Source organism: Herpailurus yagouaroundi, unplaced genomic scaffold, assembly GCF_014898765.1.
Source record: "Herpailurus yagouaroundi ecotype Mexico unplaced genomic scaffold, PumYag 189, whole genome shotgun sequence".
In the NCBI taxonomy this organism is placed as follows: Eukaryota; Metazoa; Chordata; class Mammalia; order Carnivora; family Felidae; genus Herpailurus; species Herpailurus yagouaroundi.
The window spans coordinates 11,539,210-11,561,658 of record NW_024412420.1 but is presented as its reverse complement, the minus strand read 5'-3'; the positions used below and the strand labels follow the sequence as shown (position 1 = coordinate 11,561,658).

The following is a 22,449-nucleotide window of genomic DNA, read 5'->3' as shown; positions in this document are numbered from 1 at the left end:
TCTCCTGGGCCCTCCCGAGGGGGTTCTGTGAACGTGTTTGGTATGGCACTAGCCACATTTAAAAACCAGCAAGTCCTGGACCCCGCCCCCCAAAGAGTTCACAGTCCAACCCAGGGGAAGGGGGGGGGGAGGGAACATGGGAGAGACTGAGCCACAGAACACAAGTACCGATCATTCCAGCAAGTAATGACACAAGCTGTAAGGGAGATGATGCTTTTCTGCCACTTGACGAATTCACGAGTGGGGATTTCAGCGAGGGTGTCTGGCTGGTAAAAATTTTCAAGCTGAGGAGGTGGAGGGAAGCGGTAAAGATGTAGGGAATAGGAGGAGGGTGAAGTCCTCCCGCCGGACAGAAGGAACCATCTCCTGTCCACTTCCAAAGGGCATAATCGCAACTCTTTAGGGTTTCGATAGTAGCTTTTGAAAAATTAATTTCAATACACGTTCACCGCCACAGAAGGAAATAGATGGGAAACCAGAGATGCCAAAGTCCTTTGATATTTAGTCAATTCGATGTTGTCACTCCAGCCTAATAAAGAGACACCCTTATCTCACCATAGCTGGAAGGAAGTCAGATAGCTCCTGGCATCAGAGAAGCAAACTCAGGAAAATGGACAAGAACCAAGGGGAACTAGGCAACCAGGAACGGCCCCAAGGTCAGGACCCTGGGCTGTCTGTCTCGGGCGCCACTTCTGGGGCCAGTGGGCATGGCTGCTACCACTGACCCCGAGGCACTGGGTGTCACAGCAACTGCCAGCTGCAGGCCAAGTTCTAAAACGTCCCCGTTTCTGGGCATCCGTCCCTTTGGATTCTAAGTCCAGCAAGCTAAGTACACACTCACTGTCACTCTGGAGAGCGAGTGTATCTGCCTTGGAGCAAAGCCGTGCTATCACCCAGACCCACACAAGGCTGGATCCCTCAAGACAGGCAGTCAGATGACACAGGGCAAATCAGTCAACGGCAAATGTCTGTCACACACACACGGACACAGCTTTTCTGTTTCTGTGTAAGTGGGCATTCTACACACGAATTAGTAAATAGATTTTTGTTTCGGTTGGGTTTGTTGAGGCCTGTCGCTCTCTTCATGTCAATACAACAAATCAAAATAATGCAACAAACCAAAACGATGTCAATGCAATAAAAACGCACCCCCCCCAATACCTGCACAGCAGTCATCGTACAGAAACTGTCAATATCTACTAAACCGATTTTCAACTGACGGACATTTCTTTTCTGCTCTTTCCCATGATCGACATCACAGCCGAGAACACCCCCGAACACTCCGCCGCACCGCTCTTAAAGTAGTCCTTTAAGGATAAAGTTAACAGAAGTGAAACCGCTGAGCCGAAGGTTCTAAAAGGCTATTAAAAAGTTAACGCGAAAAAGCCCAGGAGCGAGTCTGCCTCCCGCGGACCCCAGATCCACAGGTTGAAAGGAAACACCACCGCCGCCCCCACGGGAGTCCCGCCGAGCAGGACGCGGAAGCGCCTGATCCCGGGTTCCGCCGTCGCCCCCGAGTTCCGGTAGGAACCCCGGGCTCGCGTGCGCGCCCGGGCTTTGAACCGCCGTCCCGCCCCGTGCCGGGCCGCTTCCCTCCCCGCTTGGCCACCGTGGCCCGGGCAGAGGGCGCCCCGTGGAAATAAATAAATAAACAAGCCCGGAGCCCAGGCAGCGTTCGCCAGGCTTTCCGCTCGGGGCAGGGGCCGAGGCCGCCCCGCTCCGCCTTCTCCGCCCCCCCAGCCCGCCGTTCTTCCGGCTTCCCGGGGGCGCACGTCAGGACCCCCGGAGGAGAGCAGAAGAGCAGGAAGAGCGGCGGCAAGAGATGACACCGCGGGACTCGCAACGTCGGGGGCCGCGGACGCCCTTGCTGGTCCGCTTCCGCCCGCCCGAGCGGTCTCGGGCCCGGAGCCCAGGGCCCAGGCCGGGAGAAGCGGGCGCCCGCCGTCCCTCTCGGCAGGCAGCTCCGCGCGCCATGTGGCTTGAGAAGCCTCCCGGCCGCCTAAAGCAGCCAGCAGGTCCCATGGTGTAATGGTTAGCACTCTGGACTTTGAATCCAGCGATCCGAGTTCAAATCTCGGTGGGACCTCACCAAACCTTTTGGTTTTGCAATTTCTGTTTTGAGGACTGCTGGCGCCGGCGGCCACCTCGGGCGGGGTCGCTACCCCCGTGACCTAGGGGATCGCGGTTTAGGGTCCCTCCCCCTCTCGTTTCACTGCCGGCCTGAGGGTCGCAGTGCGCATGCGTGAGAGTCCGGGCGGAAAAGTGGTGGTGGTGGTGGTGGTGGTGACCGAATGTGCCTTTACCCTGGAGGGGACGGCGGGGAAACCCGAGGGACCCTGGGAGCCTGCTTCGGGCGGCAGCCTGTGGGTCTAGGGGGACACCCCACCCCCACCCCCCCAGCCAAAGCTGCTGGGAATCCTTCTTCCTATCGGCTAATGTGCAGTGTGCGCTCAATCACTGCTTTGTAAACCTGGAATGAAATGCCGGGCGGTGGCAAGGGACGCGGGAAGCAGTAACGGTCTGGGAAGTAGGGTGTGTGTTTGGGGCCAGTCCGCCTGGGAGTCGGTCACAGAGTGAAGCGGGTCTGATTGGTTGTCTGTTACTCAGGCAGTGAAGTGGTCCGTGTTTGTTCATCAGGCCGTGCCAGCGGGTCAGAGGATCTCCGCCGGCGGTTTCTCCCCATATGGATGGGGTGTTTCTTCCTCAGACGGTTAGAACCTCAACCAACAGGACTGAGCACGTCTGTTGGCGAATCTGTCCAGGATCGGTGTTTCGGGCGCCGGCCAGACGCGCGGGATTTGCAGGAAAGGGTGTGCCTCCGGGATGGAAGGGAAGAGACGCGCCTGGAGTGTTGTCTGCTTCGAATTGTATCTGGGTTTTGAGAGCTGCGGGGCCCTCTGGGATGAGAGACGACGGGGCCCAATGACGCATTTGTGATCTCCCTACAGGGTGATTGGCACTGTGGCTGCACGTGGCCGCCCCTTGGGAGGGTGCCATGGAAACAGAGGATCCTTGCCCTGCTCGCTGCCCTGAGCGCCTCTCCTCCCCACCCCTCCCGCACGCTCCATAAACGTTTGAATGGATTTGTGTGTATGAGCGATCCCGGCCTCAAAAATACCTAGGTATGAGAGGTGGGAGGGCTTACTCTACCAGATATTAAAACTTCTTATCATCAACTGTAAACTGTAGGAATTAAGATAGTGTGGTACAGGTGCAGGAGAGACCAGCATCCCAGTGGAACAGAATAAAGGGCCCAGATACAGCCCCACACGTACTTGGACAAGTGATTCAAGACAGAGGTAGGACAACAGAGCAGCAGGGAAAAGAATCTACGTTTCAGTAAATGATTCCGGGAGAATTGGGCGTCCACATGGAAAAATAATGCAATCAAATTCCTCCCAACTTACACTAAACACATCAATACATTCCAGGTGATTCATAGACCTTAACGGGAGAGGAAAAGCAGTAAAGCTTTTGGAAGAGAACATAGACTATCTTCATAACCTTAGGGTAGGGAAAGTCCTCTTAAACAAGACACAAATATTTCTAAAAGCTTAATATATGTCACCATATTAATATGATGCTCTATGTTCTCCCTATCAAAAGACCCCAATAAGAAATTGAAAAGGTAAAGCGCAGGATAAGAAAAGATCTTGTAGGACCCCCTCATGTATGACTCTTGGTGATGCATAACTGGCAAGGAAATTGTATCTAAATTATTTAAAGAACTTGTCATAATAAGGACGTAAAATTAAAATGAAAAAAAAATCGGTAAGAGGAAACACAAACAACCTAATAGAAAAAGAGCAAAATACTTGAACTGGCACATCACAAAAAAAGGAAAGCCAGGGGCACCTGGGTGGCTCAGTCGGTAAAGCGTCCGCCTTCGGCTCAGATCGTGGTCTCGCGGTTCGTGGGATCGAGCCCCGCGTCAGGCTCTGTGCTGACAGCTCAGAGCCTGGAGCCTGCTTCGGATTCTGTGTCTCCCTCTCTCTCTCTCTGCTCCTCCCCCTCTCATGCTCTGTCTCTCTCTCTCTCTCTCCTTCAAAAATAAATAAAAACTTAAAAAAAAAAAAGGAAAGCCAAAAGAACTGTTATAGGGGCTCCTGGCTGGCTCAGTCGGTAAAGCATGTAACTCTTGACCTTGGGGTTGTGAGCTGGAGCCCCAAGTTGGGTGTAGAGATTACTTAAAAATAAAATCTTAAAAAAAGTAACAAAATACTAATATATATATATGAAAAATATATGAAAAAAATTTCACTAATATATATGAAAAATATATGGAAAAAATAACAAAATACTAATATATATATATATGAAAAGCTGCAAAGCATCATTAATCATCAGGAAAATGAAGATTAAAAGCTCCACGAGATACCATTACACACTCACCCGAATGACAATGCTGAATATTAGTAAGGATAGGGAATGTGAACCCTCAGAGAAATGTAAATCGGTAGAAACTAACTTGGCATTAGCTACTGACACTGAAGATACTCCAATATCCTGTGATCGAGCAATTTCAGTCTTGGACATACCTCCACCGAAATGGGCGCATTTGTGTACTTGGAAACGTGTATAAGAGCGTTTAGGCAACATGATAGCGAAAAATTGGAAAGAACGCAAATGTCCGGCAGTAGAATGGGTAAGTAATTGACAGGCCGTACAATGGAATATTATCCAGCAACAAAATGGATGAGTCTTTTTTTTTTTTTTAATTTTAACATTTATTTATTTTTGAGACAGAGAGAGAGCATGAACAGGGGAGGGTCAGAGAAAGAGGGAGACACAGAATCTGAAACAGGCTCCAGGCTCTGAGCTGTCAGCACAGAGCCGGACGCGGGGCTCGAACCCACGGACCGTGAGATCATGACCTGAGCCGAAGTCGGACGCTCAACCGACTGAGCCACCCAGGCGCCCCCAAAATGGATGAGTCTTTAAAAAAAAAAAAAAGTATGGAGCGAAAGAAGGCCGATCTAAAAGAATAAGTCATGTAGGACTCCATTAAAAAAAGGTGCTAAACAGGTAAAACGTAACTACCATATATTGTTTAGAGTTGCAAACTTAGATGGGAAAATGATTAAGCAAAGCAAAAATTCCCCCATAAGTGAGGATACCCCTGGGGAAGAGAGAGGGCCATGATTGGAAAGGGGCCAGCAACAGTCTTCTGGGGCTACTGGTATTATTATTATTATTATTATTATTATTATTTTATTATTATTATTTTATTATTTTAAGTAATCTCTATGCCCGGTGTGGGGCTTGAATTTATGATCCCAAGATTAAGAGTCACACGCTCTACCAGCTGAGTCAGCCAGGTGCCCTGGTACTGCTATTATTCTATTTCTTGTCCCGGGCGGAGGTTACACGGCCTGTTCGCTACAAAAATCTGTTAAAATGCACATTAAGTTATTCATTGTTCTGAATGTGTATTGTATTTTGACATTTAAAAAGTCAAAAAAAAAAAAAGGGGGTACCTGGGTGGCTCAGTAGGTTAAAGTGTCTGACTCTTGATTTCGGCTCAGGTTATGAGTTCATGGTTCGTGAGCTCAAATCCCGCATGGGGATCTGGGCTCACAGCATGGCACCTGCTTGGGATTCTCTCCCTCTCTCGCTGCCCCTCCCCTGTTCACTTTCACTCACACACACTAAATAAACAAACTTAAAAAAAAAAAAAAGTCAAAAAAGTACTTATCTAGAGACGTGTTTCTGCCCTGGTCATGGATGAGGGGAATCTGAGATCAAGAGTTTGCCCACAGGGGCGCCTGGGTGGCTCAGTCGGTTAAGCGTCGGACTTCGGCTTGGGTCATGATAGCCCCGCATCGGGCTCTGGGCCGGCTGACAGCTCAGAGCCTGGAGCCTGCTTCCGATTCCGTCTCCTCCTCTCTGCCCCCACCCCCCACCCCATGCTCATGCTCTGTCTCTCTGTCTCTCAATAATAAATAAACGTTAAAAAAAATTAAAAATAAATAAAAATACCAAAGTCTGTCCACAGACTGGGAGCTTGAGGAGTCACGAGAGCGATCCTCCCCACTGAGCCAGCCCGAGGGCATTCAGAGGATCAGGTTCAATTCTAGGCATTGCATGAAGACATTGATGAATTTCCCCCTGCCACTAATTGGCTGAGTGCATTTGCGTAAGCATTTCAAATCCTCTGAAGTTGTAACTCTGTGAGGTGATGGATGTGTTAATGAAGCTTACTGAGGTAGCCATCTCACAATCCATAATGATAACAAATCATGATGTCGTACACCTTAAACGTATACAATCATAGATGTCGATTACATGTCGAAAAAAGATTGGGAGCCTCACTTGTAAAGGAAAAGGGACAACGGTGCCTTTTGCATCGCAGTGTGGCAAGAACTAGCAAAATAGTAAGCAAAAGCCCTCTTCTCTGCTTCTGAGCCAAGACAGGCTCTATAATAGTAACTGCTAGAAAGACTGTCAGAATAGTGAGGATTCCGGAAGCTCAGATCCTTGAGCAAAGAACACAGGCTTATATGGGGAGGAAAACAAAACTTGGAGGGTAGCAATAGAGGCGGAGAACGAGAACGTGTGGGTGGAAGTTAGAGGGACAAGAGGAAGAAGTTTCTAACAATTTGAGCTGTTCATCCACGGAACAGGCTTGAGAAATTCTGAGCTTCTCATGCGTGGTAGTCTCCCGGGCGCGTTCGAAGGTCTTTGTCACCTGGAGGTGTGGGAAGGTTTCTAAAAGCGGGTCTCCACCTGCTAAGTTGATTTCACAACTCACTAATGGCTATTAACCTACGCTTAGTAAAACACTAGCTCCCCAACCCCGCCCCAGCCCCCTCTGTCCTTCCAGATTTTCTGAGAGCCTCTCCCCATTTCCTTCTCGGAGCCTCTCTCTCCTCCGACAGTCTGAGGAGCCCTTTGCAAGGATTTTATTCCCACGAAGGGCCCCCAGAAGCAGCGTTTTTCAGAAGGTAGTGACTGTAGTATGTTGTCCTTGACCAGAGGGACCAGGAGCGGGCAGAGACCAGGGCCACCAGGGAAGCCAGGCCTGTGCCTAGCCTGGCCTCCCCTTGTGCTAGATTCCCAGGGCGATCGGTTTATTACCGTCTTTGGCTACTGGTTTGCACATGGCATGATGTGTCTCCAACACTTCTCACAATGCCTGGCCCCTAGAAAGTCTCTAAATGCCGGGACACACGCGGTCATTTTTTTTTTTTTTAATTTTTTTTTTTCAACGTTTATTTATTTATTTGGGACAGAGAGAGACAGAGCATGAACGGGGGAGGGGCAGAGAGAGAGGGAGACACAGAATCGGAAACAGGCTCCAGGCTCCGAGCCATCAGCCCAGAGCCTGACGCGGGGCTCGAACTCACGGACCGCGAGATCGTGACCTGGCTGAAGTCGGACGCTTAACCGACTGCGCCACCCAGGCGCCCCACACGCGGTCATTTAACACCCATTGTTGTGTGCCTACGATGTTCAGGGTGCCGGGAATACAAAAGGCAAAGACTTGACTTCTGCCCTCAGGGTGCTTGAAAGCTGAGTGGAGACACTGAGGAGGAGAGTGTGACATGAAAAGGAACAGGCCGGGGAGTAAATGTGGACACAAAGGTCAGTGAAATCCAACCAGGGAATAGGAAAGCCAGAGGGGCCCAGAGGATGTTGAGAAACGACTTCAGAGTCGCCTCCCTTCCCCCAGCTTCTAACCTCAGAGATGGTGGAGGAGGAGGAGGACAGGGAGGAGGACGGTGAGGGTGCTATTTTGAACCCTATGTTAAACTCTGCTCCCCACCCCACCCCCCCTGCTTCTAAGACCTGGGGATCCCACCCTGGGAGTCTCTGGTGAACGTGGACTATGGAAGGAAGAAGACAGAGAATTTAAGAATTCTTCAGCTTGACATTCGTTGACCAGGAAATCAGGAGTCCGAGTCCCTCTCTGCCTCCCTTTTCCTGACTTGGTGTCATTTTACTGCTCAGGGTCATCCGAACTTCAGTGGCCCGCTCTGTGCTTGGCCTCCTCGCACCTTGGTCCTTTTCATGGCCCTTCCTTCTCCTGAGTCGCTGATGTTCTCCAAGCTCCATCGTTGGCCTCTTCCCATCCTGCCCCACGCAGCCATCCCGCACGGACTCACCTCCTCTTTCCATAGAATCAGCCACCACCTCCCAGTGGTTCTCAACAGGGTACGAGGGGAGGGAGGAGAAGCCGAGGGGAATCACCTAGAATCATTTGGTGAGAAGGGCGTTCCCACTGGTGACACCACCATTCGCTCGCTCAGTCATCCCAGAAAGAAACTTGAGGTCGTCCGTGAAAGTTACCTGGCCGTCCTGCTGGGAGTCGAGCGACCTCCAAGCCCTGAAAACGTTACCTCCCGAGTATCATTCCAATTCATCACCTCCGCTCCGTTCTTACTCCGATCCCCCAGTTCAGGTCCTGAGCAGGTCTGCGTACCTGGATCCCCGTGGTTCCCCTTTCTCTGGGAACTGCCCTTCTCAGAGTGGCCCAAAAATCAGCAGGGAAAGGAAACTCCTTCCTCTCTGATTCCTGGGGAGCAATCAACGCTCTTTATAACCCCACAGACGGGGGGACCCCTGGGCCGACGGGGGCTCATGAAACAAAGCAGCCAGAGAGGCAGGAACAGAGGCTGTGTTGCACGTGCCGTGGCTCTGGAAGATGCTAACATCAGGCGGAGCTGGGGGAGGGGGACACGGGAACCTTCTGTACCATCCGTGCAAGTGTTCTGTAAATCTCAGGCAAGGAGCGAATGCTCTCAGGATTTGCTGATCTCACCGTGTGTCCGTCTGTCCGTCCTCTGGACCCTGCCGGCTTTATAAAGCGAAGGAGGGGTCCGGCGAAGCCCGGGCTTGGTGCCAGCTGGGAGACACTTGGCAAAGACGAGGTGCCGTCACAAGACGGCTGCTTGCGCTCTGAAGTGAACCAGTCACGACGCACGGGGCTTTTCTCTCATGGGTGTGAAACCCCCGGATCTACGGGACTGAGGCGGGGACGGGGGGGCTTAGATGACACCCAGGCCCCCCCCCCCCCCCCCCCCCCCAGCTCATCATCATGCTCATCGCTGACCTCGTGAAGGTTTGGGCATGCGGGGAAGGAATGCGGCCACCAGGGCACCAACTAATAATTCCTTTGACGCTGATAACTCCTCGGCCCTTTGAGGCCCCTCGTGGCATCCGGAAAACAGACGGAAGCGGGGCTCGGAGTGGATGGCTTAGGGATCTTCTCGTTGCTCCCACACCTCAGGGTGGACGGGACGGGTGTGAGAGGAGCCAAGAGCACACCCGGGGCACCTGGGCAGTGTGCCCTGAGAGCAGGTGCGCAAAAGAAGCTGCTGCTTTGTGCAGAGCCCCGTCCAGGGTTCAAACGCCCCAGGAATAACGGTTAGAGTCACCCCTCGACCGAAGGCGCCAATCAGTGAGATTCCGCCTGGAGGTAGCAGAGCAAGGACTGGGCGGGTGGAAGAAGGAAGCCACAGCCACGGGGCCTGTGGCCCTATCGCCGTAGCCCCCACCTGCTTTTCCTTTCCTACCGCTAGAACCTTCTGGAGTGTTCACCCTCCCCCCCCCCCCCTAAAAAAAAAAAAAAAGAATTCTCGTATTTACGTCTTTGCCCTTTCTCGTCCCTCTTTTCCTTCTCCCAGGCCGGGTGTGTTGCGAGTGGCTGAATTTATTCGAGGCTGAATCGCAGAATGGCGAGGTGGGGTCGGGAGGGAATTTTCAGGATGGCCTGGGGAAAGCAGTGGACCCTTCCCAGGAGGTCCTGGATTCTGACCAGCGGCCATGACCTCACCAGCAGGCCCTGGGTGCTAAGAGAGCGGGCAGCCCCAGCGGGATCACTGTGTTACGCTGGGTTTGTTTTCCCCGTGGGTGACCGTTCGGTCATATCTGGTCGTCTCCCAAGCCAGGAACTCGTCCTCCTCGACAGCGCCCTCTCCTTCGGCCGCCACTCAGCGAGGTGTCAGGACCTGAAAACCTTATTTTACCCAAAGAACTCCTCACCCCCATCTCCCCGCTCTAGACCTACGACGGCCAACGCCCCGGATCCAGTGATCATCTCCTTCATTGTCTCTCTGTCTCCGTGCTTTCCCGCCTTCAATCTTGCCAAACACCAGTTTTCTTTCTTTCTTTCTTTCTTTCTTTTTTTTTTTTCAACATTTATTTATTTTTGGGACAGAGAGAGACAGAGCATGAACGGGGGAGGGGCAGAGAGAGAGGGAGACACAGAATCGGAAACAGGCTCCAGGCTCTGAGCCATCAGCCCAGAGCCCGACGCGGGGCTCGAACTCACGGACCGCGAGATCGTGACCTGGCTGAAGCCGGACGCTTAACCGACTGCGCCCCCCAGGCGCCCCCCAGTTTTCTTCTAACTGCAAACACCCGCCAACCCGCACCCGGCAGACGAAGGTGGGTTACACCAAGACCCCTCTGCTCACCTCCAAGCCCACATCTCTAGCTGTGAACTCCAAAGCTCTAGGCCCCTCTCTTGTTCCCCGCTGGACCCTCCTTCGGATTCTCTGTCTCTGTCTCTGTGTGTCTCTCTCTCTCTCTCTGCCCCTCCCTTGCTTGTTCTCTCTCTTCAAAATAAATAAATAGACACACAAAAAAAAAGAATATGAGATAAACCATGACATCATGAGGCTATCACCTCCTTCTAGAGGCCTTTCCCTGTTTTCCCTCCCAGGATGCAATTCACTCATCCAGCTGGATTAGGCTGTCCTCCTCTGGGTCCCCTCATCCATCCCCCCCGCTGCCCCCACACGTTGCACTGAGCGCCCTGTATCACGTGAGTCCGCCTGTGGCTCCCTAAGACCGTAATCTCCTTGCTAACAAGGCCCAGGAATCAGCATCCTCCTTCGTGGGGTCCAGCCTCCCTTCTGCGAGTCAGTTCCTGTCCCTTGGCTGCTTAATGCCTTCGTAGGCCTTCTGCCGCAATGAGAGTGAAGAACAAAGTTCCTGACTGCGCGCGCAGAAGGTTCTTGAAGCCTTGACCCCCTTCTCCCTCTTGGGCCTCTGTCTGCCCAGTTCCGCCCCGCTGCCCACCGGCCCGCAACAGTTCACGCTGACCTTGCCCACAGGCCTGAGTGTCTGCGCTGTGCTCCTCCCTACACCGCCCTTGACGTCCCCTCCCCGCTCAGTTGCACCTAACTGCACACCTTCTCCGCTAAACTCCATGAAAATAGGAGCCACGTGAGCGTCGCCATTCTTCCCCCCTCGTGCCCAGCACGGAAGAGACACTCAAGAATCTCAACTACAGGGGCGCCTGGGTGGCTCAGTCGGTTAAGTGTTCGACCTTGCGCTCCGGCCGTGATCTCACAGGTTCGTGAGTTCGAGCCCCGCATCGGGCTCTGGGCTGACAGCTCGGAGCCTGCTTCGGAGTCTGGGTCTCTGTCTCTGTCTCTCTGCCCCTCCCTTGCTTGTTCTCTCTCTCTCCAAAATAAATAAATAAATAAATAAACATAAAAAAGGGAATACGAAAGAAATCACGACATCATGAGTTGCCAAGCTCTTTTTGTCCTCAGGCCCCTCTGGGGTGATCTAAAGTGACTAGGGGGAGGACCAAGGGATCGGACACACAACGGAGAAGAAGGACCCCCCCCCCCCACCCCCTACTCCGGCCCTCAACCCAAACTACTCTGAATAGGAATGCCGGTTTGCGGAAGACAGTGGAGGGGGAAGACAGGACGGCCCTGTGGTGGCCCAGATGTCTCTAAGGATTCCCATCTCAGGTCTCAGGGTGTCGCACGCTTTTCAGACCCCCACCGCACAAGGTGCCAGCTGCTGAGCCAAGGAGGCTCTCCTCAGAGGGTCTCCAGGTGGGACCAGCAGTGACCCAGCAGGTGGAGGAGGGGAGAGTCGAAGGGGTTGGGGAACGGACCCCCAAGTGCACGGCCAGGTGTCTTTACTCATGCTGTGGCCCAGAGACGGTGAAAACTGCCTGGCTCCCTGGGCATCCGGGGACACTCGCGTCCTGGTGGAGAGTGGGGCTGAGGAGGGACGGACGTTCAGGGCAAGGGGGCCCCAGGGCCGTCAGCTTATCACACAACCGCCTTTCTCCTTGAAGGGATTCTTGTCCTCGGGGACGCCTTTGAGAAGAGGGTCATTTCCTGCTTCGGCCTCCACAAAATCCTTGATTTCCTTTCCCGTCTTGGAAATCTGTGAGGAAACAAAGCGTGGCCCTAGAGCCCTTGTTTGTCTGTCGGGATCCATGATTCGCTCGGTCCAAGAAAACAGGTCCTGGGCAGGGTGGGCACAGAGGCTGCAGAGGAAAAAGACCAAAGGGACAGGCAGGGGCTGGGGGGGGGGGGGGGGGGGGGTGTTTTCGCCCCCGGGGGGCGCGCGCCGGAGGGGGGGAGCCCCCCCCGGCCACGGGCCTCGCTCCTGGCCACCTCCATGGGGCGGACCCCCAGCCTCTCTCTGCGTGCTTTCTCTCCTGCACCATCCACCCCACCGTCTGTCCCTTCTTCCTGGGGTCCCGGCTCCGGAAGGACCGGGCTGTGGTAGAGAAGAGAAGCGGGGCAGGGGAGGGAAGACGAGGCTTACCGGAACTCTTGTATTCTTCACTTCTTTCTTGAGCTGTTCAACGTTCATCTTCAACAGGTCCTTCTCGCTGAGCTCCTGGGCCATCCTGCCCCCCGGGACACCTGGGTCCCGGAAAAGATTTCGCAGCTGGGATCGCAGTCCCCGTGAGCCCTCTTCCCTGCCCTGCCCTGCCCCTCACCTCAGGCCCTGCGTATTCACACCCCAGACTCCCTCCCACCCCCTCTCCATCTGCAAAATGGGTATGATGATGGTACCCCCCCTCCTTGTATGATTTTTGCGAGTCCTAGGAAAACAAACGCATCTCGAATATTTTTAACGCTCTGGCTGGCGCATAACGAATCATAAACGCATTTATTATGTGATGACGAGAGTTGGCTGCAATCGGCACCATCACGACAGGGTCATCGGGAAGGCCTGCCAGGCGCCTCACTTGAATAATTCTAAGACTAAAGCCCAGCCCAGCGCAACCTCAGCCCCTCTCACCTGCCGGGAAAGAATGTGGACTTCAAGTCCCCGACTCAGACAAGACGGTGTTTGAGCTTCCCCCGCTTATCGGCTGGAAGTCTTCAGATAAAGCAGATGGTCTGGAAGCCAAAACCTCTGATGCCTAAGCTGATCAGGGGCTCAGGGTTCTAAGCCCATCCACTGGCCTGAGCCTCCAAGCCCTCACTGCCCCTGGAGCAGATACCCTGCCCCGTGCACCCTCCCTGCTCCCTTAGTGACCCTCCTGGCTTACAGCCAGTCCTCACCCTCCGGCCCGACACACTCCCCTCCCCATGCCTTCTCTCCCAAGCCCTCCCCTCCCCTCCCTCTGAGCCTCCTCTGAGCCTTTTCCTCCCGGTGAAGCAAGTCCTAGACCAGCTCCTAACGTCCCTCTCCCAAGAAACGGTGGTGTCTCCCCCTGGAGCCCTGCGATGACACCTCACAAGTTCCTCCCAGCTCGTCCAGTCCTTCCTTTGCTTACTGAAAACAACAGACTCCTCACTTAGGAGGCTGTGCCTGCCAGCACTTGGGGCCACGGCCACCTCTAACGCCCGGGTCCGTGCTTCTTGGCCTTCACGTGTCCCTCTGAGCCCTGAGTGCGGGTCTCCCTCTCCAATCGCTGAGCACGGGGCCCCACATCCTGATATTTCTCTCAGCTTCCTTCCAGAACCACCTAAGGGCTATGCTGTTTCGTAGATCCTGAGCTCTGGCTCAGGCCGACACCTGTCCCACGACAAAGGGACCCTGTCGAGAAGCAGATGCCGGAGACACCAATATGGCCAGTAAGGGATCCTTTTCTTCTCCTCCCTCTGGGTTGACACAAGGGGCGCTGGAAGGGGCCGGGAGGAGGCTGGAGTCCACCCTGACTCCCCCCACCCCGGCTCCAGACGCCGAGCCCCACCCCCAGCTGCGAGCGCTAAGAATTTAAGGGCAGGCCAGGGCCCTGCAGGCCTCCAGTCCAACCGCCCTGTTCACGCAGGATGGAAAGCACGCACCTCTTGAGACCAGCTCGCTGCTCTGTCCGCCGATGCTTCCTGAAATCCACCGGCTAATCTGGACCTTACACCTGGTGCTTCTCAAAGCCAACTCCTTCCTGTTGTCTAATCGGAGTCTCTCCCGCGTCATCTTGTCTTACCTCCATCAGGCACAGGGCATGGGCCCCAGGTCTCCCTCACACATAAGCCTTCAGAGGCTTGGGAACGCTTCTCAGGGGGCCTCTGGCTGGGTCTTCCCGGTGTCGGAGCCGACTCCTCTCGTGCTGGCTGTGTTCCACTGTTGCTCAACACCCTACGGCCCCCAGCACGACTGGTCTCCATAGCCTCACCACCCTCCACTCCCCAGGCCCTTGGTGACTCATCCCTGAGCTTCCCAAGGAAACCCCCACCCTCTGCCCTTTCCTCCCCTTCCATGAGTGGAAAATCCACCTCCACTCCCCAATCCCCCCAGAGCAGGCCAGCCCCCTTCCTCCTCCGTCTCCCACCCCACCCCCACCCCCCACCCGCCTAGCAGTTTCCTCTCCAGGCCCAGGGAGCAATCACAGCGCCCCGACCTTGGCTTCCTCTGCTGGGAGGGATTGGGGGGCTGGGCTCCCAGAGGGGCCCCTGGCTTCCGCCTTCCTCTGGGCAGGGGGCAGAGAGTCTCAGGCCCAGGGAACAGGGACTCACTTCCTCTTGTCCCGGAATGAGCCCGCCTGCCCTTTGCAAGCAGGTTTGGGTCTCTCACGCAGAGGAAACCAAAAGCGGTTGGGGGGGGGGGGGGAAGGGAGAGCGACCAATCAAGGACAGGGTGAGGCGCAAAACCGGCCGGCTCCCAGGGGAGCCAGCCAGAGGCTGGGGGGCCATGGCCGAGCTACAGCAACTGCAGGAACTTGAGATCCCCACGGGCCGGGAGGCCCTGCGGGGCAACCACAGCGCCCTGCTGCGTGTCGCCGATTACTGCGTGGACAACTATGTGCAGGTAGGCAGACGGGGCACAGGCCCCGAGGGGCCCGGAGCCCACCTCCAAGGCAGGACCACGGGAGCCATTCTGACAGGTGCTGGCGCGTCCTGGGCCCCGGCTGGGAAATACTCCACCCCAGGCCCCGGCTTCTTTCCAGGCCCCCCGAAACTTCAGCCCTGGTGCTGTGCTACCCAGCCCGCGCCCACCCCCACACCCTCCAGGTCCCTCCTCTCTCCGGGAGCCTCAGAGACGCCCCGGGACAGGCCACTCGTCTCCTTCCTGGGTCCCGCTCGCACCCACAGGCCCAAAGCCTCGTCCACATGCAAATGCTGTCATTGTCCTTCCGTTCGCAGGCTGTCTCCAGGTGAGACCTCAGAACTCTCCAAACAGTGAACTTGAGAGAGACGGGGGAGAGAAGCCTCTCCCTGATATCTGAGTGAGAGGAGACAGACCTCAAGACCAGGCTGGGTTAAAGAGACGGGGTCTGACGCAGAGGCAGGGGAAGGACAACGTGATGGCTGGGAGCCGTCTCCCGGCAAAAGACGACCATCGCGGCGTTTTAGAACAGTCCCCTACATTGCATAGTTGTTCCGAGACCCTCCACGTAGGTTCGTGGATCGAGGGAAGAGGGGCGAGGGAAACTTGGCAATGACTGAGCACCTCTGTGTTTTCATTAATGCTCGTAAGCACCTTATGAGACAAGTAGCGTTATTCCTCTTTCGTAGGTGAAGAGCCAGCAGCTCAGGGAGGCAAGGTGATTTGTCCAGGGTCACCCAGCTCGGATGTGACAGAGCATGTGGCCCGCATGGCCTCTGTGGGCGCCCCCCCCCCCCCCGTCCTGAGAGGGGAGAGGGGCTGTCACTTTACAGCCAGGAGGCTGAGCCTCAGAAAGCCGAGCTCGCTCTCCCGAGGTCTCCAAGCCGGTGGCCGAATCCGGAGGCGAACCCAGAACTCTGACTCCAGAGCCCCTCCCCAAACCTCTAGGTGAATGTGCGGCCCTGAGAAATAATCGGTTTGCGGAGATGTTGAGTGACCCGTTTGTGGAGGACACGGACCGTGTGGCTCGGAAGGCAGCCGGGTTCTCGTGGTGCTGGAGGGCATTCTCTTCTGGACGAGGGCACAAAGAGTTCTGTCCGTTCCTTCAGTAGCCTCTGTGCACCCCCAGGCCCTTTCAGATGGGTTCTCGCTTCTATTCACCATGCGCACAGGGGATTTAAGGATCACCGAGACCCGAGTCCGATTTTTTTTTCTTTTTTTTTTTTTTTAGTGTTTATTCATTTTTGAGAGACAGAGAGACACAGAGCATGAGTGGGGGGAGGGGCAGAGAGCGAGGGAGACACAGACTCTGAAGCAGGCTCCAGGCTCTGAGCCGTCAGCACAGAGCCCGACGCGGGGCTCGAACTCACCAACCGCGAGATCATGCCCTGAGCTGAAGTTGGGCGCTTAACCCCCTGAGCCACCCAGGCGCCCCGACCTGAGTCCGATTTCTAACTCCGCTGCCTACCAGCGGCGAGACCCGTGGCAAGATACCCTCTGATTCTCACACCTTTCTTCGGGAAGGTCACACGGGTTCAGTTGTGATCATGGTCAAAGCAGGTAGCCCGGCACCTGGCCCTTAGTGGGGACGGAGGTGGGGGGATAAATGGAAACGATTACCATTGCTGTCATCACCACCGCCATCATCATCATTCATCGGAACGATGAAAGGCACAGGCAGATAATGAAAGTCAATTCGGGCGAGGTGAAGCGGCCCTTGTAAAAATACCGAGGGCATCGAGAGCCCTGACCCAGGTCAGAGTTCCCGGACCCCTGCTTCCTTCACGCAGAACACTAACTAATGGACCTCGGTTACCTTACCCAGCCTCTTTGAGCATCTGGGTCTGGGGAGCAAATGCCTATGAGGGGCTTGGGCAACTTCTCAGAGCTGCTCTTTTTTTTTTTTTTTTAATTTTTTTTCAACATTTATTTATTTTTGAGACAGAGCATGAACGGGGGAGGGGCAGAGAGAGAGGGAGACACAGAATCGGAAACAGGCTCCAGGCTCTGAGCCATCAGCCCAGAGCCTGACGCGGGGCTCGAACTCATGGACCGTGAGATTGTGGCCTGAGCTGAAGTCGGACGCTCCACCGACTGAGCCACCCAGGCGCCCCTCAGAACTGCTCTTAAACCAGGCCTGGTTCCCATGCCCTCGGGCCTCCCCACCGCCCCCTCCCTCAGCCCCAAGGCCCCAACCAGGTGTCAGGAAACCCGTGGGGAATGGGGGAGGGCAGGCTGGGGTCAACTGCAGAGTTCTCGGTCAGAGTCCACTGAGTTTACAGACAAAGTAATTTGCATCATGAATGAGCAGCGGGCCATGAAGGTGGATCTCACACCCTCGTACCTCCAGGCCCGACTGTGGGCCAAGCCCAAACCAGGGGTCAGCAGGTATCCAGGCCCCAGCCTCCCAGAGCTGGGCCCAAGCAGGCACTGTGCTATCTGGGCTAACCGGTCCACACATCGGTCCTAGCAGGGGACCTGGGGGGAGGAATCTGGGTGGGGACCAAGGAGGAGTCGTCATTGCCCTGTTCTGGGCCTTTGTGTCCCCCCCACCTGTTAAAGAAAGGTCTTGAACTAGAAACTAGACCTGCTATCTGTTCTGGTTTAAACACCCCAGGTTGATTTCAGGTTGATTTCTTCGCCTTTTCAAGGCTCTTGGTTACATACGCTGATGAGGTATAAACTCCGGGCAAATGAGTATCTAGCGGCTGGAACAGAAAGGCAGGGAAGGGCCGCCCACAAGGATCTGGGCCTGCCCTTTGACTCCAGCCTGGCTCAGGCCACCCTGGAGGCGTCCTGCTCTAATGGGTTCTACGCCTTCTCTCCGCCGACGGGCCCTGAGGAGCACACAAGGGCCTTTAGCAAGGGGGCAGCATGGTGCGGCCTTGTCCGTCAGTGCTCGGGCCTGGCCCAGACTTGCCCTGGACTCACCCCTACCCCCTAGAGAGGGGGACAGGCTAAATCACAGCAGTGTCATGATCTGACCTGAGATGAGGAAGCTGCGTGGGGAACCAAATAACAGAGAAGTTTTGCTCCAGCCCCCCGTGGTCTGACGGGGCACTGAAAACAAAACAAAACAAGCAAGACCAAACAAACAAACAAGCAAAACCCTCTTCTGTCTTCAGCCATTCCCTGCCCACCGTTCCACGGCTGACTGGCAGTGTGACTCCGGCCAGCACCTGGCACAGCGCCTGCCATGCGCTAAGGAGATGCCCAGAAAGTGTTTGGGGTCACAGTCAATTCATTACTTAACTCACAAACGCGTATTTATTAAATCTCGTCTGTGTGTTGGGCACTGTTCCGGGGTAGGGCACAGAATAAAACAGACAGGCTCTCTGCCTTCACCGTGCTTACGTGTTAGTATATGGGAGGGCGGATGGGAGGGGGAGCTAGGTAATAAAGTAAATAGATCAATCATTTCTGACAGTGCTAGGTGCTATGAGGACAAGGCTACAGGAGAAACACGGAAGAGAGCCAATACAGAAATAGGCTAGGAGAATCTTAAGGTGGTAACAAAATATGTCTCTAAGGAGCTGAGACTTAACAATAAGGGTCCTGGAAATAAGTACAGTAAGTGCAAAGGCCCTGAGGTAGAAACAATCTTAGCTTGATCAGGAACAGGAACCTAATGGCCAATGTGCATGGAGGGGGGGGGTGCGTGAGAAGGGGTGGCAAGGGATGAGGGGGGACAGAAAAGCAGAGCCCACCCTGTGGGGCCCTATATAGGCCATGGTTGGAAGTCTGGATTTACCGGATTATCAGTGTATTGTTCCCAATACGCTGAGGGAATGAATGAATGAAGTCACTCGTCTCTGGGCTTCAGTTTCCTTGTCTATAAAATGGACTAGGTCATTGGTTCCCAAACACCACCCGGCGGACTGGAGAAAGACAAGAAACCCGAGAGTCACCTGGGGAGCTTTTAAAGGCACAGACTCATTGGCCGCATTTCCAGGGCTTCTGGTTAGAAGGGCTGGGATTGGGGCACCCGGGTGGCTCAGTCGGTTAAGCTTCCCACTTCGGCTCAGGTTTGTGGGTTCGAGCCCCGCGTCGGGCTCTGGGCTGACAGCTCGGAACCTGGAGCCTGCTTCGGATTCTGTGTCTCCCTCTCTCTCTGCCCCTCCCCGTCTCTCACATTCTGTCTCTCTCTCTCTTTCAAAAAGAAAGAAAGTTCAGCCCCCACATTCCCTCCACCCTCTCCCACCCTACCCGCCCAGCCAAGGATCCAGCGGAATCCTTGGGCTGGCTTCAGACCAGGGCCGTGTGTGTTTCAGGCCACAGACAAGCGGAGGGCGCTGGAGGAGACCATGGCCTTCACCACCCAGGCTCTGGCCAGTGTGGCCTATCAAGTAGGCAACCTGGCCGGACACACTCTACGGATGCTGGACCTACAGGCGGCCTCCCTGCGGCAGGTCGAAGCCCGTGTGAACACGCTGGGCCAGGTAAGGGGCGTGTGGGAGGGCCTCTTGCACCGGCCCCCCATTCTGCAGCGCCCCCTGCTCGGCCACTTCCTCCGGCGAATGCTCTTTCTCGCCTTCCTCCAAATGCCTGCCTCCACCACAGAAGCCTGGCGCTTCGCAAGCATTTTGAGCCTCCTCCTCTCTGGTTATGTCTCCGTGCTGGGCCTTGCTGCCCTCCCAGACTAGGAACTCCTTGAAGGCAGAGCTTTTTTCCTGCTCTGAACTCTTCGCCGGCGCCGTAGGCAGCAGGCCTGACCAACCCCGGTTGGCCGTACAGGACAAGAAAGAGGAAGAGGGGCCTTGTTTGCATCTCAACCCCGGGGTGGTAACGGGCTAAGCTGTCGTAGACCCGAAGTGTTTGCTGGGCAAGGCCGTCTTCGGCCCTGAAGACAATGCCACCACGAGACGGTGGCCCCCCGCCCATCTAGCACACTCACCCTCCTCCTTCCTTCCTGGATCCCTGGCGGAGGAATTGCCCCATCAACAACACGCTCAGATCCGCTCGCACATCAGCCTGGCTGGCCCATCACCCACGTGTTCACGGCGGGGTGTGTCTTTTCCTCCCCCCCCCCCCCCACCGCGGACCAGAGTTCCCACCCTCTGGATGCTGTGAGTTGCCCCACAGAACGTTCCAAGAGGAAGCGAATTCACTTATCCGTCCCCCCAAGAGAGTCAGCTGATACAGCCTCGATTCTCCGCCCCCTCCACATGGTCCACACCGTCCACCTCTGCTACCGAGCCAACCCGGGGCTCCGGTCTCTTCCCAGCATCTGCAGGGAGGCCGGGTTTTCTCTTTTCCGCTGGATCCTGCTCCAGCTAATAATAACCTTCATGCTCTTCCAGCAGGAAGTCTCTCCGAAGTGGCTCCTTCCTCCCCTGGCAACTCTTTTCCCAAATGCTGCGTGGCCTGGGTGGGGAGAAAATGTACTCATTCTCTGGATCTCTCGGCCTCCCATGGTCCCCACCCCCACCCCAAGTCTCTATCCTCCTCCTCCCTTAAGAGGAAGGGCACTGGGGCAGAGGCCACCTCCCCGCTCTGTCACCTCAACCCCTGTCGTGGCAGATGGTGAGTATGCATATGGAGAAGGTGGCCCGAAGGGAGATCGGCACGTTAGCCACTGTCCAGCGGCTGCCCCCTGGCCAGAAAGTCATCGCCCCCGACAGCCTCCCTCCCCTCACGCCCTACTACCGGAGACCTCTCAACTTTGGCTGCCTGGATGACATTGGCCATGGGATCAAGGTAGAGCGAGGGCCCCTCCTCGTCCCCACAACCCACCCTCTCCTCTTCCGTGTCTCCCTTCTCCCCGGGCCCCCAGTTCTCTTCCACGACCATGTTCTTGCCCCAACCCGCAGCCCTTTCTTCCCCTCACTCTCTGAAGCCATCACCTTAGATGGACCCCTACTCTCCGAGCCCCCCCCCCGCTCCTTCCCAGCCCCTCCCTCCATGGCCGGCCTTTAACCCTGTCCCCAGATGGTCTGCTGAAGGTGGGGTCTGAGCAACCCCCTTCCGTGGGGGCTGGGTGGGTGTGAAGGGGAAGAGGGGGAAGGGAGGATGTCAGGGGCGAGCATGAGAATCGTTCCCCAGCCACACACAGAGAACAGCAACTTCCTCTGTCTGGAGGTTTGAGGTCACCGCCGAGCACTCACCCGGGGGGCTGCTGTGGGGGTGGGAAGGGGCGGGGATGCATGCGGCCACTCAGAGGGGACCTGTGAAGCCAGGGGAGCACGGCCACTGACATTTTCTGCTCGGCTCATCTCCTGAGAGGGGGGAGAACACACACGGTCTATTTCGTCAACATGCCAGGCTAGCTTAAGGCTCCCCTGGATCTAAAGGACCTCTTAACACCCTTAACGGCCCGTCTCCCCCAAAAAGGGGAGACGGCACTCCCTCCTCCAGCCACCAGGCCTCCCCACCGGTGAGTTCTCCTCATTGTCCAGCTTCGATTCTTTCTTTGCCCCTCAGCTCGGGTCCTTTTTGTCTCGTGCCTCGCGGCGTACAGCAGAGGGCAGCGTTCCCCAGGTCCGCGGACTTGGCGACACCCCACCAGTAACGTGTGGGCTCGCCCTTGCCCTGTGTGCACTTTAAACGCCCTGCCCCTCTCTGTCCTGAGCCGCCCAAAGCCAGCTCTGCGGGCCCATCCAAATGACGGGTGGGACACTGCTAAGTGTGATGGTCCCCTCCGCCCCCACCCCACCTCCTGAGCCCCGCGCGCCCGCCTGCCGGGTTAGGATCTATCAGAATTAGAGACCACCAAGCTGGCCACGGAGACGCTTTGGGGAGCGAGGTGCGAGGTGCGGATGCTAAGCTGGTTGGAGGAAGTGGCCGTCAGACCGCGTCTGCTCAGGCTTCCGTCGGGCCTGCGGCCCCGACTAGAGGCCTGGGGCCCAGGCAACAGCGAATGGGGCGTGGGGGGCGGGGGTGGGGGGGGTGGGAGAGGGGGCTGGGAAGTGGAAGTGGGAACTTGCTGTGAAGGCGCTCTCCCTCCCAGTTCTCGGTGCCTCTCCCTCATTTCCTTTCTGGGACCAGGGAGGGTACTGGGGAGGGGTTCCCATAGACGTCAGCTCTGTCCCCTGCTTCCTCCTCCCCCCCCTCCCCCCCGCAGGATCTGAGCACGCAGCTGTCGCGGACGGGGACCCTCTCTCGAAAGAGCATCAAGGCGCCTGCGACGCCCGCCTCCGCCACCCTGGGGTGAGGCCTCGCCATCCTCAAACTTCCTCCTCCGCCAGCTGCCTCCTCCTCCTCCCCGCACCCGACCCCCGCTCGCCCCGGAAGCCTTCCCGGCTCCCCTGACGGCACCCCTCCCCTCCGCCGCCAGGAGGCCACCGCGGATCCCGGAGCCGGTGCAGCTCCCGGTGGTGCCCGACGGCAAGCTCTCCACCGCCTCGTCTGCCTCTTCCCTGGCCTCTGCAGGGTGAGCCCCACAAGTCCAAGTGAGGGGGTTGAGGGGGCCCCCTGCCGGTTGTCAGGGGGACTACTAGGGTCCAGAGGACTCATCACAGGCCCCCCCCC

At 56.1% G+C, this 22,449-nt stretch overlaps 2 protein-coding genes, 1 long non-coding RNA gene and 1 other non-coding gene across 7 annotated transcripts in view; 3 read left to right on the top strand and 1 right to left on the bottom strand.

The window, feature by feature from the left end:
- Positions 1-1,509: 1,509 nt before the first annotated feature.
- Positions 1,510-8,530, top strand: LOC121044825 (uncharacterized). 2 transcript variants are annotated; one of them, XR_005797500.1, is made up of 3 exons: positions 1,510-2,867; positions 7,501-7,584; positions 7,951-8,530. It is a non-coding gene; the product is annotated as an uncharacterized LOC121044825 (long non-coding RNA). The 2 variants fall into 2 exon arrangements; XR_005797499.1 differs by having other exon boundaries at positions 1,510-3,299.
- On the top strand, positions 2,015-2,086 carry TRNAQ-UUG (transfer RNA glutamine (anticodon UUG)). Its single transcript has one exon. It is a non-coding gene; the product is annotated as a tRNA-Gln (tRNA).
- Positions 8,531-11,457: 2,927 nt separating the features above from the next.
- Positions 11,458-14,777, bottom strand: GNGT2 (G protein subunit gamma transducin 2). 2 transcript variants are annotated; one of them, XM_040497254.1, is made up of 5 exons: positions 14,673-14,777; positions 14,004-14,295; positions 13,009-13,109; positions 12,526-12,626; positions 11,458-12,138 (listed from the first exon to the last, which is right to left on the bottom strand). In XM_040497254.1, exons 4-5 carry the CDS (start codon positions 12,607-12,609, stop codon positions 12,013-12,015), a joined length of 210 nt encoding a protein of 69 aa, XP_040353188.1. In that variant the 5' UTR covers positions 12,610-12,626; positions 13,009-13,109; positions 14,004-14,295; positions 14,673-14,777; the 3' UTR covers positions 11,458-12,012. The 2 variants fall into 2 exon arrangements, with proteins under 2 accessions (XP_040353188.1, XP_040353187.1); XM_040497253.1 differs by having other exon boundaries at positions 14,558-14,703.
- ABI3 (ABI family member 3) overlaps positions 14,774-22,449 on the top strand; it is a 14,406-nt gene continuing 6,730 nt past the window's right edge. Inside the window, exons 1-5 of one of the 2 annotated variants that reach the window (XM_040497238.1) lie at positions 14,774-14,964; positions 19,254-19,421; positions 20,503-20,679; positions 22,043-22,128; positions 22,256-22,351. In XM_040497238.1, the coding sequence (XP_040353172.1) occupies positions 14,848-14,964; positions 19,254-19,421; positions 20,503-20,679; positions 22,043-22,128; positions 22,256-22,351 (644 nt within the window). In that variant the 5' untranslated portion in view covers positions 14,774-14,847. The remainder of the gene's footprint in view (positions 14,965-19,253; positions 19,422-20,502; positions 20,680-22,042; positions 22,129-22,255; positions 22,352-22,449) is intronic. The other variant, XM_040497237.1, reaches the window with a different exon arrangement.

Excerpts from the sequence above, each read along its gene's own strand:
- GNGT2 (XM_040497254.1), bottom strand. The coding sequence starts at position 12,609 with ATGGCCCAGGAGCTCAGCGAGAAGGACCTGTTGAAGATGAACGTTGAA. Across the intron at positions 12,139-12,525 it reads TGAAGAATACAAGAGTTCCG|ATTTCCAAGACGGGAAAGGA; the intron begins GTAAGCCTCGTC and ends GTTTCCTCACAG.